General features: G+C 33.9%; 1 protein-coding gene and 1 long non-coding RNA gene across 2 annotated transcripts; both read right to left on the bottom strand.

The window, feature by feature from the left end:
* Window positions 1-628: 628 nt before the first annotated feature.
* On the bottom strand, window positions 629-3,530 carry LOC110906110. The gene is made up of 3 exons (XR_002573671.1): window positions 3,390-3,530; window positions 1,651-1,833; window positions 629-828 (listed from the first exon to the last, which is right to left on the bottom strand). It is a non-coding gene; the product is annotated as an uncharacterized LOC110906110 (long non-coding RNA).
* A 5,213-nt stretch (window positions 3,531-8,743) lies between these two features.
* Window positions 8,744-12,193, bottom strand: LOC110896509 (AP2-like ethylene-responsive transcription factor At1g16060). Its single transcript, XM_022143818.1, has 8 exons — window positions 11,955-12,193; window positions 11,357-11,436; window positions 10,400-10,408; window positions 10,209-10,297; window positions 9,845-9,918; window positions 9,596-9,646; window positions 9,025-9,098; window positions 8,744-8,943 (listed from the first exon to the last, which is right to left on the bottom strand). The coding sequence occupies exons 1-8, from the start codon at window positions 12,191-12,193 to the stop codon at window positions 8,744-8,746; spliced, it is 816 nt and encodes a 271-aa protein (XP_021999510.1).
* Window positions 12,194-17,120: the final 4,927 nt, after the last annotated feature.

Here is a 17,120-nt window from a genome sequence, read left to right on the forward strand (position 1 = left end):
AAAATTAGCAAGCTGACTATTTCCCTTTTCGTCGACTAAAGCCTTTTTAAATGAGTGAAAGTCATTTTAAGTACAGAAGTGCGAGAACTGTATCATTTTGCATTAAATGAACTGCATACATACAATTGTTTATCTAGTTTCATGGTTCTCTACTTAAAATTCGTTGTGTATTAAATGCAAGTGAGTGCATTTATATGAGTATAATTCTTAATTATATGATTAGGCCTAATACTCCTCCTTGGTTGGGTTGGGTTGTGTTGTGTTATCCATCCTCTCCGGTTCTTTTTCATATTCAGTCACCTACATTAAACTCTTCTATATCAATTGACTAGCATACTTTAAAAGGTATATAATATATAAGAAAAGAAAAGGAACTAACAAGCACTCAATCATATTAAGTTATAAACTTCATGTTTATAGTACCGGAAATTAGTGAAAGTAGACGTTCCCCAATACTTGATTGCAGCTAAATCATATGCTCTTGCATCAAATGCTTCTTCATCATATACCCCAATTGCAAATCCGATACAGGTGTTGCTTTAGTTATTTTCCAAAGATGATTATGATATATATATAGTAAACTAAAATATTGTTTAGATTAGTAGATTTGTATCTTACCAAGATAAATTTTTTCATCCAATAGTTGCGTCCGACGCGAGATAAATCAAGTTTGCAAGATCAAATAAATTGTTGCTAAAACATGTGGCGGCCCAAACTAAGTTTTATATCCCATGAGATTTGAATGTCCTATCAAACTGAATGTCTCGGAGGGGACATCGTTGTGGTTAAGTTGTGTACTATACAACTAAAAAGTTGAGGGTTCAAATCCTGTAGGTACATGTTATGCTTATTTATCCTAGAAAATCTTAGAGGAGTTGTTAAAAAATTGAGAAATCCCAAATTTCTTTTAAAACAGAACATGCATGAGCACTAGCAAGTAAAAATATGTTGAAAACTAATTGTTCAACCCATCATGCTCTTTGAAGATGGTCTGCAAACATAATGTGTTTTATGTTTATGTTTTAGTTTGATATGGGTCAAGACTTATTATTATTAATTGTAACTGACATGGCCTTAATCTGTTAAGCCCGTGCATATTGATGTATTATGGGTCATAGGTTAAGTAAATGTTGTCTCAATTATGAAGCGGTTGGAACTACCAAAGACACTGTTTTGTATTCACACACACACACACACACATATATATATATATATATATATGTATTATGTATCATGTTTTGATTGAAAACACTTACGTCGATCAGATTGTTTCATTGAATCTTGTTTGTTCAATTCATCATAAATCTTCTGGTTTATTTCATTTCGACTGTTTGTGTTGTTTTTTGCTTCAATATGAAACCACTGCAGCAATGCAAAAAAAAAAAGTTATTCTTTTCTTCCCTTAATTTTTTTCAGTTGTTTCTCCACAAGGTGGTCCATATGGATGTTGGTGCACATTTTCTTTTGACATAAGATGTCATATTATTTGTTTTCTTAAGTTCTTTGAAGCCAAAGCTAATAAATATTTTTTCTCATGAAAAGTATCCGGAAATAATTTTTTTTTAGCTTTGATATAAGTTAAGTCTCCCCACATACAAAAATAGTGACCAATATTGATATTAGTTGAAGCTTTTTTTTTTTTTTTCTAACCTTGCTTTCCCTTCTTTTTGTGTGTCGCTATCGACAATGCCAGTATTGATATACTTGATTTGAGCATTGACATGCTAGAAACATCGCAATTGAACCTCGTTATGGGAGTTGGAACACAAATACAGAAACTACTGGATTATTGCAACACTCCTATGTAGCTTACTCCTGGCATAACCTACGCTTCTGAATAACAAACATAATTACGTGAAGCTTCGAACATCAATAAACAGGTTTGACACACCTATACTATTTTAATGTATATTAAACAAAAAAATTGTTTATCATATTAACATCATTCTATTTGTACAAAAAAAATTGCAGAATTTGTTGAAAAGAATGACCAGCAATATGAAAAAATATAAAACCATAGTGCAAGAAATGACGGAATTGGTTTTGGATGCAAAAACGAAGTGTTTATGGGATCCGAAAATCATGCACATGTGTAGGCTGTGGGATGAGACAATTAGAAAAAGCGTCCCTGATGTTGAAGAAGATAATGTAGAACATGAGAAGAGTGTGGGAAATAAGGATAAAAATGAGAAGATTGTAGACCCAGAAGGTATTTACCACTAACATGCGATTGATATGTTCTAACATGCGAAAATGTTGTTTTTTGAAATAACATAACAAACATTTTATAACTTGCGAATTTTATCCTTGTTTCACATGCGATTATGTTGATTTCTCAAATAACATGCAATTTTGTGCAGACCCAGAACGTATTCACCACTAACATGCGATTTATATGTTCTAGTTCTAACATGCGATTTATATGTTCTAATATACGAGACTGTGGTTTTTTGAGATAACATAACAAACATTTTATAGCGTGCGAATTTATCCTTGTTTCACATGCGATTATGTTGATTTATCAAATAACATGCAATTTTGTGCAGAAGTTGTACCAGACGATGATGGGGGATAACCGACACTTGTATTGTGAATATGCAATCTGTTGAACCGGGATTATATGTACACAATGATTCACTGGTGCAACGTAAACACTTTTACTATAAACTTTATGATTAAAACTTATATTTTTTTTTTACCATACACTTGGAAATTGAATAATCGCATGCAGAAGGTGGGCATAGTGAAACTGAATTTGAAGCAGTAAATCTAGCAGAATCTACCCAACAAACCCAACAACAACTAGAAACAAAAGATACGTGCACGAGTGTCGATATTGAAAAAGAGAAAGATATGGTGGACCATTCAGTCACGGTTACTGCAAAAGAATTGCAATCGGTTGAATCACTTTTGAAATTGGCACCCCCTGCATATGAAGAACAACCCGATGTGGTAGATAAAACTATTAAAGTACACAAAGGAAGAAATCCAGCTACAACACTTAAAGTACACAAGGGAAGAAACCCAACAATTAAAAGGAAACCAGAGCCAAAACCATCCGATGAACAAGCAAAACAAAACCCAGGAACAAATGATAAGGGAGACCAAACAAAGGTTGAGGCAAAAGGGTTAAATGAGATATTGTTTGAAACAATAAAAAGTGCAAAAATTCAAAATGAGAAAAGGTATGCCGATACTGGTGGTGCATTTTGTTCCCCTTACTGCGACAAAGTGGTTACTTTAAGTGAACCATTTCTGGATTGTGAGTTCAGTCTACTTAGATATACGTTTGCTACATTTGCAAAAATAAGTAAGTAAATCATTTTGTCTATAAAACATCAAAACATGTATACATATGCGAAAACTGTAAAATCGACAGGTTCTTATACCACGTTTGATTGCAGCTCATTGTTTTACAAATCAAAAACTGCGGTGGAAGCATACAAAATAGTCTTCGAAAGCTTCTATACAAATCAATATGTAGCATCAAATGGGATCGATGCATTTGTGGATGTACTGAACCCTGAAGAGAGGAAGCGGGACTTCATCACTATATAGACTCTTCCTGCATAGTAGAATGCTAGTAAGTATACATGTTATTTGTTAAAATTCTCATGTTAGGTTGTATGCAAAATCGCATGTTACCTGTTGAATTTCGCATGTTAGGTGCTAAAATTCTCATGCTATACTTTTTTCAAATTCGCATGTTATACGTTAAAGGTCGCATGTTAGTTGTTAAAATTCTCATGTTACGTTGTATGCAAAATCGCATGTTAGCTAATGAATTTCGCATGTTATGTGGTAAACTTCTCATGCTATACGTTTTTTTCAAAATCACATGTTGTACATTAAATTTCGCATGTTATGTGTTGAATTTCGCATGTTATATATACATGTCGCATGGTAAGAATTTGGTAAGAATAAAGTAAAGAAGATTGACAGAATTGGGAAAATTTTTTGAGTGATGAAAGTAGAGTTTTAAATCAAGGAATTTGAACCTGAAAATTGGGCCAAGTTACGCTCATTTAAGTTTGGGCGTTTTCTACCCCTTTTCCCTTTATCAAGCTACCCGCTTCTCATTGACATTATTAATGAACCATTCATTGTGTGACTAACTTGGATTCTTATACATTGGCACTTCACATTTTTTTTAATCCTCACACAATACTACAAAATAAAAGAGGATGAACAAAGACAATATCTATCAATAAAGGATAATTGCTAACAACCATCCTTAGGAATTTTTCTATGGATAATCTCATTTGCGACATATTACTGACAAAAGTTACTGGTGGATCATTGATGCCCTCATTTACCTTTGGAAGTTGAAAGAAAAGAGTAAAGATGTTTGGAAAACACCTTGGTTTTGCCTTTATACCTATGTGCGCGAGAGGTGAAAACGTTTAGTAACCATACGAATTAGTTTGTTTGACTAAAACTACCCGCAAATTAATGATATTTTAAAATCATTTAGTAAAATTAAAAACTTATTAAATTAAGGTTAATTACAATTCATTTTCATTTTTTGGGTATAATATGAGGTTGTTGGTTCATTTCTAAATGAAGGAAAACACGTAGAAAACACAAGCTTAGCTTGTTCGATAACTAAGAGAACCCAAAATCGTACTATGCTTTGCAGTTGACGAGAAAGAGAGAGAACTCTCACATTTTGTTCCATTTCACGATCAAAGAGATTGAGAGACACCTTCTACTTTCTTTGGTAAGTTTTATGAAAAGACCATCATAAGAAACCCTCATGTGATTCTCAGGTTAGTCGGTCGTATGCGTTACGTCTCACATCTATTTAAGGTAATTTGTAAAACCTATGACTTTAGCCAACATGTGATTCTTCTTCTCTCACTGAATATCGTTACTATTGATTCCCATCTAATTTCTAACTTTGGAGTTATTAATTGTAACCTTAGCGCTAAACCCTAAACCATGTATACACCGTTGACAAAACACCTCTTTAGTTTAGAAAAGTTTCTTTCTACAAAATCAATAGTTACCAAAGTATACCAAATGCAACAATTACATTACGAAACGTTCTAAAATTTCATAAGCGATACAATGTTAACCTAAACATAACCATTTTGGTTATCCTTATCTATATATAGGATTAGGTTCGTTAGTGAACAACCCCCTTGATAGTGAACACTAGCTCTAATCCTAACCCTTGATTATCAATATAAGAGTGTATACATAAGTGTAAATCAATGGCCAGGATTTGACTTGACGATGAAAATACACTAATGTATTTTACGATTTGATGATGTAAATCAATGGCCAAGATTTCTTCACTCAGTTCACAAATACAATAATGTTCACTCTATAACCCCACCCTATATATATAAATGCAAAGATGATAGGCACGACAAATCATCGACCAGACAAGTTGGCATTGACGACTCACTATGTTATTCCTACAGAAAGCATATATTCTTTTTTATTTTCCTACGCGCTTACCATACATGTTGGTACTGACGACTCCATAAGCATTTTTGACGGTAAACATATTCTCTATTTCATTTTCCTAGGTGTTTCCGAAGATTTTACTAAATGCAATTATATTGTTGTATTTGTTATCGCATAATCATTATTGAAAAAATAAATTAATTATTTGTTACGCATTTCCGACGAAAACCATATTTATTATTTTATTTGACTTTGATTTATAAAGATTCCTTCTACTAAATTAACATCCGCATAGAAATAGTAAATACTAAATGCAACAACTACAAAGCAATCTAAAAGTTAATAAACCCTAGAATTTCAACCTCTAACAATTTGGGTTCTCATTATCCATATAAACACAAAGATGATGAACATGACAAATCAACGACAACATGTAGGCATTGACGACTCAATAGGGAAAAAACAAATAAAAATCAAAGTTAGACAATTTTTCCGAACGAAAAGTAATAGAGGTTGTTTTATAACGTCAAAATAAGATAGAAACTTGATAGTTTTGAGCAAAAGTAATAAATCTTTACCAAACATTGCATACTGATTTAACTTGAATCCAAAGTTTTATACCCGAACAACAAGTGGATTAATTGATGTGATGGCTCGAGGTGGAACAAGGTTTTGGAACAAGGTGGGGCATGATTTTTATCAGGTTCTTAAATTTCATGAATCTGAGACAATTTATCATGGATGTTCTCCTTCACTTATAGCTTTAATTCCAAAAAAATGGGATCCGTTGGGATTCAATGATTTTCGGCCCATCAATCTTTTGGGATGCATTAGTAAAGCAATGTTAAAGGTGCTAGCTAAAAGACTAAAACGGGTTCTGAATTCGGTTATTTCGAATAACCAATCAACTTTTATAAAAGACCACAATATCGTCGATGGGCCACTTATTATTAATGAAGTGATAGCGTGGGTAAAAGGAATGAAAACGAAGATGTTGATGTTTAAAATCGATTTTGAGAAAGCTTACGATCACGTTAATTGGGACTTTTTGGATTTGATTCAAGAACAAATGAACTTTCCTTCAAAATGGCAAAATGGATTCGGGCAATTTTAGCGTCCGCTAGATCTTCGGTGTTAATAATTAGATCCCCTTCGTTTGAGTTCCAATTATCTCGCGGGATTAGACAAGGAGACCCTATCTCTCCTTTTCTATTTCTCATCGGGATGGAAGCATTTTCGGTTATGATGGAAAGAGCGGCGGATGAAGGTATTTTTCAAGGTATAAAGCTCCCGAATAACGGTCCCTCAATTACGCACCTTTTGTTTAGGGATGATGTTCTTTTGGTGGGGCAATGGAACAAGGAAAATGTTCTAAAGATGGCTAGATTTCATAGATGTTTTAACCTTGCTTCGGAGTTAAATATTAATTATAGCTAATCTAACATGTTTGGAATAGGAGTTTCGGATGAGGATGTTAAGATGACGGCTAAAGAGATCGGATGTCAAAATGGGAAAATTCCATGTATATACCTTGGGTTAATGATTGGAGCCAACATGAATAAAATCGCCCATTGGCAACCGGTTATGGAAGTGTTCGAAAAAAGATTGGCTATATGGAAAAAATCTACACTTTTGGAAGGGGGCCGTCTTACTCTTATCAAGCCCGTAATGGAGACATTACCTACTTACTACTTCTCTCTTTACAAAGCGCCCATTAAAATCTTAAATCAACTAGAAGCTAAGCGTTACACAATTTTTTTTTTTTTTGGGGGGAGGGGGGGGGGGACCGAGGAGAAGCACAAGATGTGTTGGGTGAAATGGGACAAAGTAATGAGACCAAAAGAGGACGGGGCCCTGGGTATCACACCTCTTAGGAATGCTAATTTAGCTTTATTGACCAAGTGGTGGTGGCGAATTAAATGAGAGAAACAAGCGTTATGGAAAAAAGTTATCGAAGCAATTCACTTTAACAAAATAAGGGCGACATACATGCCGTTGGTAACTTCAGTATCGGGCGCTTGGAAGTCTATTGCGGGGCTGGATAAGAGCATGATACAACATAATATAAGGTTGGAAAATTGTCTCAAAGGGATAGTGGGAAAGGGAGTAGAAGTTCGGTTCTGGTGGGACATGTGGATAGGGGATGAACCTCTCAACAAGGCTTTCCCTGATCTCTATGTATTGGAAAAAGAGAAAGAAGTGAAAGTTCATGATTGTATTGAAATATGAAATGATAGTGTGACATGGAAGTGGAGATGGAAAACACAGTTTTAATCAGAAAGATCTAGAGGATATGAAAAGCTGGATGATGTTTTGAAACACGCTAAGTTCACGCGGGAGTCGGACTGATGGGAAAGGAAGTTGGATGATAAAGGCATGTTTTCTGTGGCATCGATGAAAGCGGCTTTATGCAAGAATAGGCAGAATCTGAATGTTTTTAAATGGAGATGGAATGGATGGGTTGCAAATAAGCTAAACACATTTATGTGGAAGGCTTTGGATAATAATCTTCCGACCCTAGTGGCACTGAAAAAAAAAAGAAGAATTAACATCCCAAATACTTTGTGCAACTTATGTGGCGAGACAGAGGAAGATAGTGATCATCTTTTCACGTCGTGTACAGACGCAACGACCATTTGGCAATCTATAAACGACTGGTGCAAAATACCAAATTTCTTTGCCTTCTCGATTAAAGATTTGGTAATGATGCATAGTTATGTGAAAACGAGTAATTATAAGAAGAAAGGTATTCAAGCGATAATTTTTACGGCGGCATGGTGCATTTGGAAAGAAAGGAACGAGGCTATTTTTCGGAACAAGGCGACAAAAATCAACAAAATAAAGGAAGACATTAAAGCATTGGGATATTTGTGGATGAAGAATCAATCTCCATATAAAAACTTAACGTGGAAGGATTGATGTAATTTTGTTCTATAAGCGTAGTGCGCTTTGTTGTTGTAGTGTGCCCTAGCGGCTTGCTAGGTGCGTTTTTTAATGAAAGTTGCCGTTCAAAAAAAACAAGCAATCTAAAAGTTAATAAACCCTAGAATTTCAACCTCTAACCATTTGGGTTCTCATTATCCATATAAACACAAAGATGATGAACATGACAAATCAATGACAACATGTTGGCATAGACGACTCAGTAGGGAAAAAATAAATAAAAAACAAAGTTAGACAATTATTCCAAACGAAAAGTAATAGAAGTTTTATAACGTCAAAATAAGATAGAAACCTGATAGTTTTGAGCAAAAGTAATAAATCTTTACCAAACATTGCATACTGACTTAACTGGAATCCCGAGTTTTATACCCGAACAACAAGCGGATTAATTGATGTGATGGCGCGAGGTGGTGGTGGTGGGTGGCAGCGGCTGATCTTCAGCATGAGATGGTACGTCGCAAGCAGAATTGGACCCAGGTGTTATGCTTCTTGTATATGTGCTTTTGTCAAAATTTGTTGCTGCATTAGTTCCTTTGTTTTTTATTGCTACAACATCATAAGCATGTGCAGCCTCCTCTTCAGTACCTGAAAAGAAAATAGAAACTCACTGTAAGTGCCAATATAGTGAGATTTTTTGGACAAGAGTAAAAATAGATCAAAACTCACTGTAAGTGCCAATGTAGAGAGATTTTTTGCCACCGACGTTTCCAATCCTAGCTTCCCATGTATTACCATGATGCCTGCAGTTGTATCAAAGAGAACACAAACACATTATTTTTGGAAACATCGTGTCAGACTCTTTAGTTAGCAAAACTCGACAAAATACATAAACCTACACTTTATACTAAACCCTTAAATATACCTCATCTAATACGTATACTAATTATGGATAGGATCGCGGAATATGATGTTTTATTGACTGAACATTCTTCAATACAAATGAAGTATTGACAGGACCGGAGGTTTGTGACGGTTACAGAGTGTCGGTTAAGTTAGATAACTGCCTAATACTTAGGTTATAAAGCTTGACTAGTTTACAACACTGATAACCCAATTAAATAAACAAATGATAAATACAAAATATTATAAATTCAAACTTAGACAAACTATAGCTTGATCTGCATCTCTTAATTATAGGCTCCTAAACTTTCTAATTCAGTTTTCTTTTAAGAATTATATGCTAACAATAAAATCAAATGAATTAGAAAAAAGGAAAAAAGAAATGACTTGAAATGACCTTGCAACCCCTCTGTATTTCGATGCGCCTCTTGAGAAACGGTCGCTTTTCCTGAGAATGAAGAGCAGTCTAGTCATTTCATAGCTAAGTAGAGAAATTCGAGAACCATAGTATAAGTTGCCATGGTTCTATACTCAAATTTAGTTATATATTGAACATGTAATATGCATTTATAATATGTGTGTGCATTTATTTGACTATAATTCTTACTATTAAGTTATGCATGTATACAAACTATTAAGTTATTACCTTTTTAAAATGTCGAGATAGTCCTCCTTGGTTTTCTTCTCCATCATTTCCAAATCTTTCTCATACTCAGTCACCTACGGTTAACTTATTAGTGTCAAGTAACTTGTATCTTTTGAAAAGTTAGTAATGAATAAGAAAAAAAAAACAAGTTTTTTCTTTTCTTTTTTTTTAAACGGCAAATTACTGGAGTATCATCGTGCCACCACCAGCGAAACCACCCGATCATATCAATCTCCACTAGCTAGGCTATAATGCCTATACGCCAATTTAAGAGGAAACCCTAAATCTGGAAAAACTTCCTTGTGGGAATCGAACCTAAAACGAGTTAACAATATTAGTTATATAGACTTCATGTTTATAATACCGGGAAATTAGTTTGCGTAGACGTTCCGAAAAACTTGAGTGCTGCTAAATCGTATGCTTTTGCGGCAGATTCTTCTTCATCATATGTCCCTAATTGCAAATCCATTACGGGTCATGCTTTAATTACATTTCAATGTTGATTATAATATAGTAAACTACAACCATGCTTAGAAGATTGATTTGTTATCTTACCGATATAAACTGCTTCATCCAATAGTTATTTGCATCCGACACGAGATACAATAAACATATAAATCAAGTTAGCAAGATCAAAATGGTGGTCACAAAACAGGTGGACAACCAAGAAAAGCTAGTGGTCAAGAAAGGAGGGTCGACTCAATAGGGTTGTAAGATTAAAGAACAAAGTTGTCATATTTGTATTTTCTTTTTGTGAATTCTTTAAAGCTTGTATATTTTTTAGCCCCAAAACAGGTTTAGTCGCCACACATATTTTAATTTTCTGATGCATCTTATTCCATTATTTTTATATGGTTACTAACTAGGGACAACTATTGATATTACATAATTTTATTTAGAATATTGGATTTTAACAATCCTAACTGTTGTCAACAGTCCTAACATAAAAATCATTGGCAATCACCTCCAATGGACTCTGACTAACGGAACTCTAACATCGTTAGTTGCCGGTTGCGGAAAAACGTTTTTGGCCAGAAAAAAGTTCCTAAAGGTCTGATTTAAAGTTACAGAGAGCTTTGGGACGAAAATGTTGAGTTTTCTGACTAAAAAGGAGATTTCCGGCGCCTCAATAATTGGGGCTTTTACAAAGAAAAAGTTCCTAAAGGTCCGATCTAGGGTTAACAACAGGTTTGGATCGAAAATGTTGAATCTTATGGCTAAAGTTTTCCGACCAAAAATGAGTTTTCCAGCGAACTCAATAATTGGGCTTTTACTAGAAAAAAAAAGGTTCATAAAGATCTGATCTAAGGTTACAAAGAGGTTGAGACAAAAAGTTGAGTTTTCCGGCGAAAAACGTTTTCCCGACGACCGACACTAGGGTTACGTTAGTCAGGATCCATTGGAGGCCAACATGTTAATAGTTGGGATTGCCCGTGGTTGGTTGAGACTGTTGGCAGATAACAATGAATAGTTGTGATTATTAAAATCTAGTAATCCATTTTATTTTCTAACCTTGTTTTCCCTTCTTTTTTGTTGCGTTCGATGCCTCTTTGTCCCACAAGTGAGCCTCATATCGTCCTGTTTGTCGATGTCTGAAAATCAAAACTATCTGTTATCCAAATAATAAAAACCTAGAAGAAAAGTTTTCTTATACCCTAATATCTTTCAAGAAATTTATAAATATTCATTGTCGGTAAAAAAACAAAGACTATGTATTGTGGGCAAAAGGCGCTCAACGTCACCACCACCGCCCTACCATTACAACAATGACGTCGTTGGGTGTTGCCCCTTAGGGTGTGGCCAAAATCATGGGTTTAGGGGCATACTTTATTTATTTTTATTTTCTAAAAAATATTAAATAATATATAATCTAATCATTTAGCTCTATAAAAAAATAATAAAAAAACTGTTTTTCAATTTTTTATTATTCACCACACCACATTTCACACCCCCACAACCCCCTTAGTGGTGTAAATGGTGAATAAAAAAAGTGTGGCTACCTTTAACCCCACCACAACACATCCTAAAAACAATATCATTCCCGACATAGAAACTTAACAGTCAACCCTATAGCATAATTTTTTTAAACACATTCGTAAATCTCCATCACCTGCTGACTCCTCGGAACATTGAGGTGCGTTTGGTAGTTGCTGGGTTAGGGTGAGTGTTGGTCGTGACAACATTACTGGACTGATCAACAAGTGGCCTTGTTGATATCTGAATGTTAATTTCATCACCATCAACCTTGTGTTGTTTTTTCACATCTGAACTTGATGCATCACTTTCCATACAAAACAAGTTAGGCCTTTTTAGGCTTGCTTCAGATTTTGGGCTAGTGTTCAAATCCATAAGAGAACCTTGTTTGGACTTCAAAGCTCAATCTAGAGATTGATGTATGAGAGAGAGTGAAAAGAAAGATGCAAAATGAAGGTTTTAAATATAGAATTGAGACATAACTATAAATTACAAAAAGACATGAATGAAGAATATTTTCAAGTCAATGGTAGAACAAAAACAAAATCACTTGAGAATAATCACCTTAAAAGACGCATAGCATTTAATATATGAGAGATATGGTTCATTTACCTATTTATATTTACACTAATTATAGAACTATTAAAAAAATAATATCTCTCAGTAAAAAGTAATAGGAACACAAACTCTTTAATTCTTTACCACCTAATATCCATCTAAAAACACATAAGACCATATGTAGTGGTACACATGAGTAATATCACTACCTATGGGCGTTGTGTGCAATGTGTCAGTCCAATCAGCAATGGGGCATATGAGACGTTTTTTCTAAAATAAGTGTAGTGGGCATGTGGGGATTATGTTAAAAAGATGTGTAAATAATATTAAATAAAAAAACATCAAAAAACTTTATTGGACAAAGAAAAAGGAGAACAAAAATGATTGGCCTATATATATATGAGAATAATCCGTTAGGAACCACCATTTATTACGAGAACCGTGAGAACCAATGTGAACACAATCAAAAATACCTAAAAATAGCTAAAAAACACACAAAAAAAATTTAATATTTTTGTTTAAAAAAATCGTTGGATTTCGTTAACAAAAAAAAAAAAAAAAAAAATTTTGGCTACTAAAAGTAGCGACTTTAAAGTAAAAAATATTAAAAAAAAAAAATTTGTGTGTGTGTGTTTTTTTTTGGGATTTTTGGGGGTTTAGTTTTTAGCATTTTAGCTTGGGTAGCGCATGGGGGGGATTGAGGTTTTTTTTTTTTTTTTTTTTTTTTTGGGGGGGGGGGGGGCGGTTAGGTTTTTTTAGGTTTTTTTTGGGGTTTAGTTTTTAGCGTCTAACTTAGGGGGGAGGGTAGGTTGTTTTTAGGTATTTTTGGTTGTGTTCACATTGGTTCTCGCAATAAATGTGATTCTCGTATAAACCTTACCCTATATATGTATATGTGTATATATATATATATATATATATATATATATATATATATATATATATATATATATATATATATATATATATATATATGTAGAGTAGGGTTCCTACGGAAAGTGTGTTTTTCCTAGAAAGTCTAGGAAGCGATCTTGTCCATCCGATTGGTGTTTTTAAGGGTTGAGATTAAATCAATGGCAATCTTGTAATAATTAACTATATTTAATAGATTGTTTTAAATGAGTAGGGGCAATTTCGTCCTTATGTGTGTTTTAAACCAATCAAAAATAACCGCCAGAGATATCACATCTCCTTAATTCACGCCAATTTCCCTATCTCTCTTTCTCTCTCTAAACCCAAATTCGGAAACCCCCAAAATCATACCAAAAATACCTAAAATCATGGATGAAGATAAGAGATTTTCCTTGTTCCATATACGTATGATCAAGCTTTCATTGTACTGCGTGTTTTACAAAGCGATTACGGGTGATTCTTGTTTGTAATTGATGGTATTTTGCTGGTTGCAGGGAAGAGATTCAAAAGCAGGAAACTTTGGAAAGGATAGATAGCAGCGGAACAGTTACCGGAAGCCGATCGAAAGTTGGGGCCAAATCTGCTGATGTAAAACACATTTGTATGAATCTGCTTGCTGTTAAAACACAGCTGTATGAATCTGAATTGCTGTTAAAACACAGCTGTATGAATCTGAATGATAAAACACATTTGTATGAATCTGCTTGCTGTTAAAACACAGCTGTATGAATCTGAATGATAAAACACATTTGTATGAATCTGCTTGCTGTTAAAACACAGCTGTATGAATCTAAATGCTAAAACACATTTGTATGAATCTGCTTGCTGTTAAAACACAGCTGTATGAATCTGAATGCTAAAACACAATTGTATGAATCTGCTTGCTGTTAAAACACAACTGTATGAATCTGCTTGCTGTTAAAACACAACTGTATGAATCTGAATGCTAAAACACAACTGTATGCATCTGCTTGCTGTTAAAACACAATTGTTTGAATCTGAATGCTAAAACACAACTGTATGAATCTGCTTGCTGTTAAAACACAGCTGTATGAATCTAACGCTAAAATACAACTGTATGAATCTTCTTGCTGTTAAAACACAACTGTATGAATCTGAATAATAAAACACAGCTGTATGAATCTGCCTGCTATTAAAACACATCACCAAGAACAAACTGTTAAAACACAGTATCAAGAACATGCTGATAGATTCCAGCAAGAAAACAAAGGAATTATTGATATTACGTGAGATCAGAAATCTAAAATAAAAAATTCCGAAATTTATGGATAGTTAGTTATTGAAGATAATTTCCTAAAATAAAAATAGATTGTGAAAGTACATAAATGCCCTTTTAGATAAAATCCTTCAATGCCACATGTCGCGTTCTTATTGCTTCCTAGACTTTCTAGGAAAAACACACTTTCCACCCAACTCCTACTCTATATATGTATGTATATATATACATATACATATACATATACATATACATATACATATACATATATGTATATATATACATATATATACATATACATGTATATGTATACGTATACGTATACATATACATATACATATACATATACATATACAAATACATATACATATACATATACATATACATATACATATACATATACATATACATATACATATACATATACATATACATATACATATACATATATATATAGGGTTGGGCTATATATAAAACCCTATCTATATAAAAAACCCTAGAAAACCCAACCTCCCGACATTTTTTTTTTGAAAAAAATAACACATGTAATATACATGTTTTTAAGACTTTTGGGCCAAAAAAATCAAAAAAGCGCCGAAGGGATAATTTAAAAAAAAAAAAAGAAAAATTTCAGCAATTTCTGTCTTTTTTGCCTAACACATGTTAGGCACTGAAATTTGTTTATTTTTTTAAAAAAATCCGTTCGGCGCTTTTTTGTTTTTTTTTGGCCCAAAACACTCTAAAATATGTATATTACATGTGTAATTTTTTTCAAAAAAAAAAATGTCGGGAGGTTGGGTAAAAATGGGGGGAGATTTGGGTTTCCAGAGTTTTCTACCTAAATGAGGGTTTTCTGTTATATATATATATATATATATATATATATATATATATATATATATATATATATAGGGAGCCGCTAGAATGAGAACCACCCCGAGTTGTAAGAACCGCGAGAACTACACCCCACGGAGCGCCGTTCGCCGCGATTTTTTTTTTACAAGTAGATGTGTGCATTATAAACACGGCCGTAAAAAATCACGGCGAACGGCGCTCCGTGGGGTGTACTTTTTTACACCTCAAGTTTGGTGAAAAAAAAAAGAAAAAAGAAAAAAAATTAAAAAACACCAAACTTGAGGTGTAAAAAAGTACACCCCACGGAGCGCCGTTCGCCGTGATTTTTTACGGCCGTGTTTATAATGCACACATCTACTTGTAAAAAAAAAAATCGCGGCGAACGGCGCTCCGTGGGGTGTAGTTCTCGCGGTTCTTACAACTCGGGGTGGTTCTCATTCTTGCAGCCCCCTATATATATATATATATATATATATATATAGGGTAGGGTTCCAGCGTGAACCTAATCCCATGCGTGAACTGCGTGAACTAATCTGGACCATTGATTTCCTTTTTAGTTGTTAAGGGTATGATTGTAATTATATAAAAAATTAGATTTAAATCATTATTTTAATAATTGAATTAAGTTACATCTTTCCTATTTTAAATTCATTATCCACATTATCTTTTATTTCATTTTTATTTTTTAGATTTCACCACCAGAATTCGGATTATGATTTTTAAGATTCACGTAACCTTCAGATTTCAACGGTATACACATGTGTACTTTGATATGAATTGAACAGTACACATGTGTACTCAGCATGGTACATATTTGTAATTAGCTACATAATACATACATATAAACAAAACTTGTAAACAATTTTATATTAAGCAAATAACAATTTCCATAATGTTTGCCAAAACCAAAAAAAACATACAATTACAAGTTCCAGTTTCGTGAAAACAATAAACGCAACATAATCGGAAAAATAAAAAAGACATAGTCTTTTACAACTATTCGCCGCGTTGTATGCTGAATCATCCTTATCGACCAAGCAAACAAACATACGTGAATCATCCTTATCGACCTCATACGTGAATCATCCTTATCGACCTTCCATCTCCACTTTCCTCGTTTACTTACGACGTCTCCTATAATAACACAAAAAACTCAGCAATTAGTACTTTGCATAATTCACAAGTGTACATCAACAACTTTACACATTCAATACACAAAAAAAATATGAGATATCACAAAAACAGACGCTATACACATGTGTACATCGCATTAAAAACATAGCAAAGCCAGAATACACATGTGTACAGCGCCTTAAAAACATAGCAAAATCAGAATACACATGTGTACAGCGCCTTAAAATCAGAGTAAAAATCAGAATACACATGTGTACAGCGCCTAAATGTCACAGGTTTACCTTGGGTCCACGAACAGAGCTCTCGTGCCTTGACGTATACACAAAAAACAGCATGTTTCAACATGAACACGTTATGACTATTATCCGACCCACCCATTTTATCACTTCAATTAAAACCGTAGATCACCTGAACAACCCAATCGACCCCCTTGTTGAAATCCAGGCCCCTTGAAGACACATCAGTTCAAAAAAGAACTGATTGAACTGATCTTTGTTCAACAAACTGTTGCAATATAAACATTCTTTTCACTTGTTTCATCCTTCCATGCAGGCACTTTAACGGGATCCCGGGCTGCAGTTTCTTGAACGCTTCGTGTACAAACCT

This window comes from Helianthus annuus, chromosome 2 (genome assembly GCF_002127325.2).
Source record: "Helianthus annuus cultivar XRQ/B chromosome 2, HanXRQr2.0-SUNRISE, whole genome shotgun sequence".
NCBI classification, from domain to species: Eukaryota; Viridiplantae; Streptophyta; class Magnoliopsida; order Asterales; family Asteraceae; genus Helianthus; species Helianthus annuus.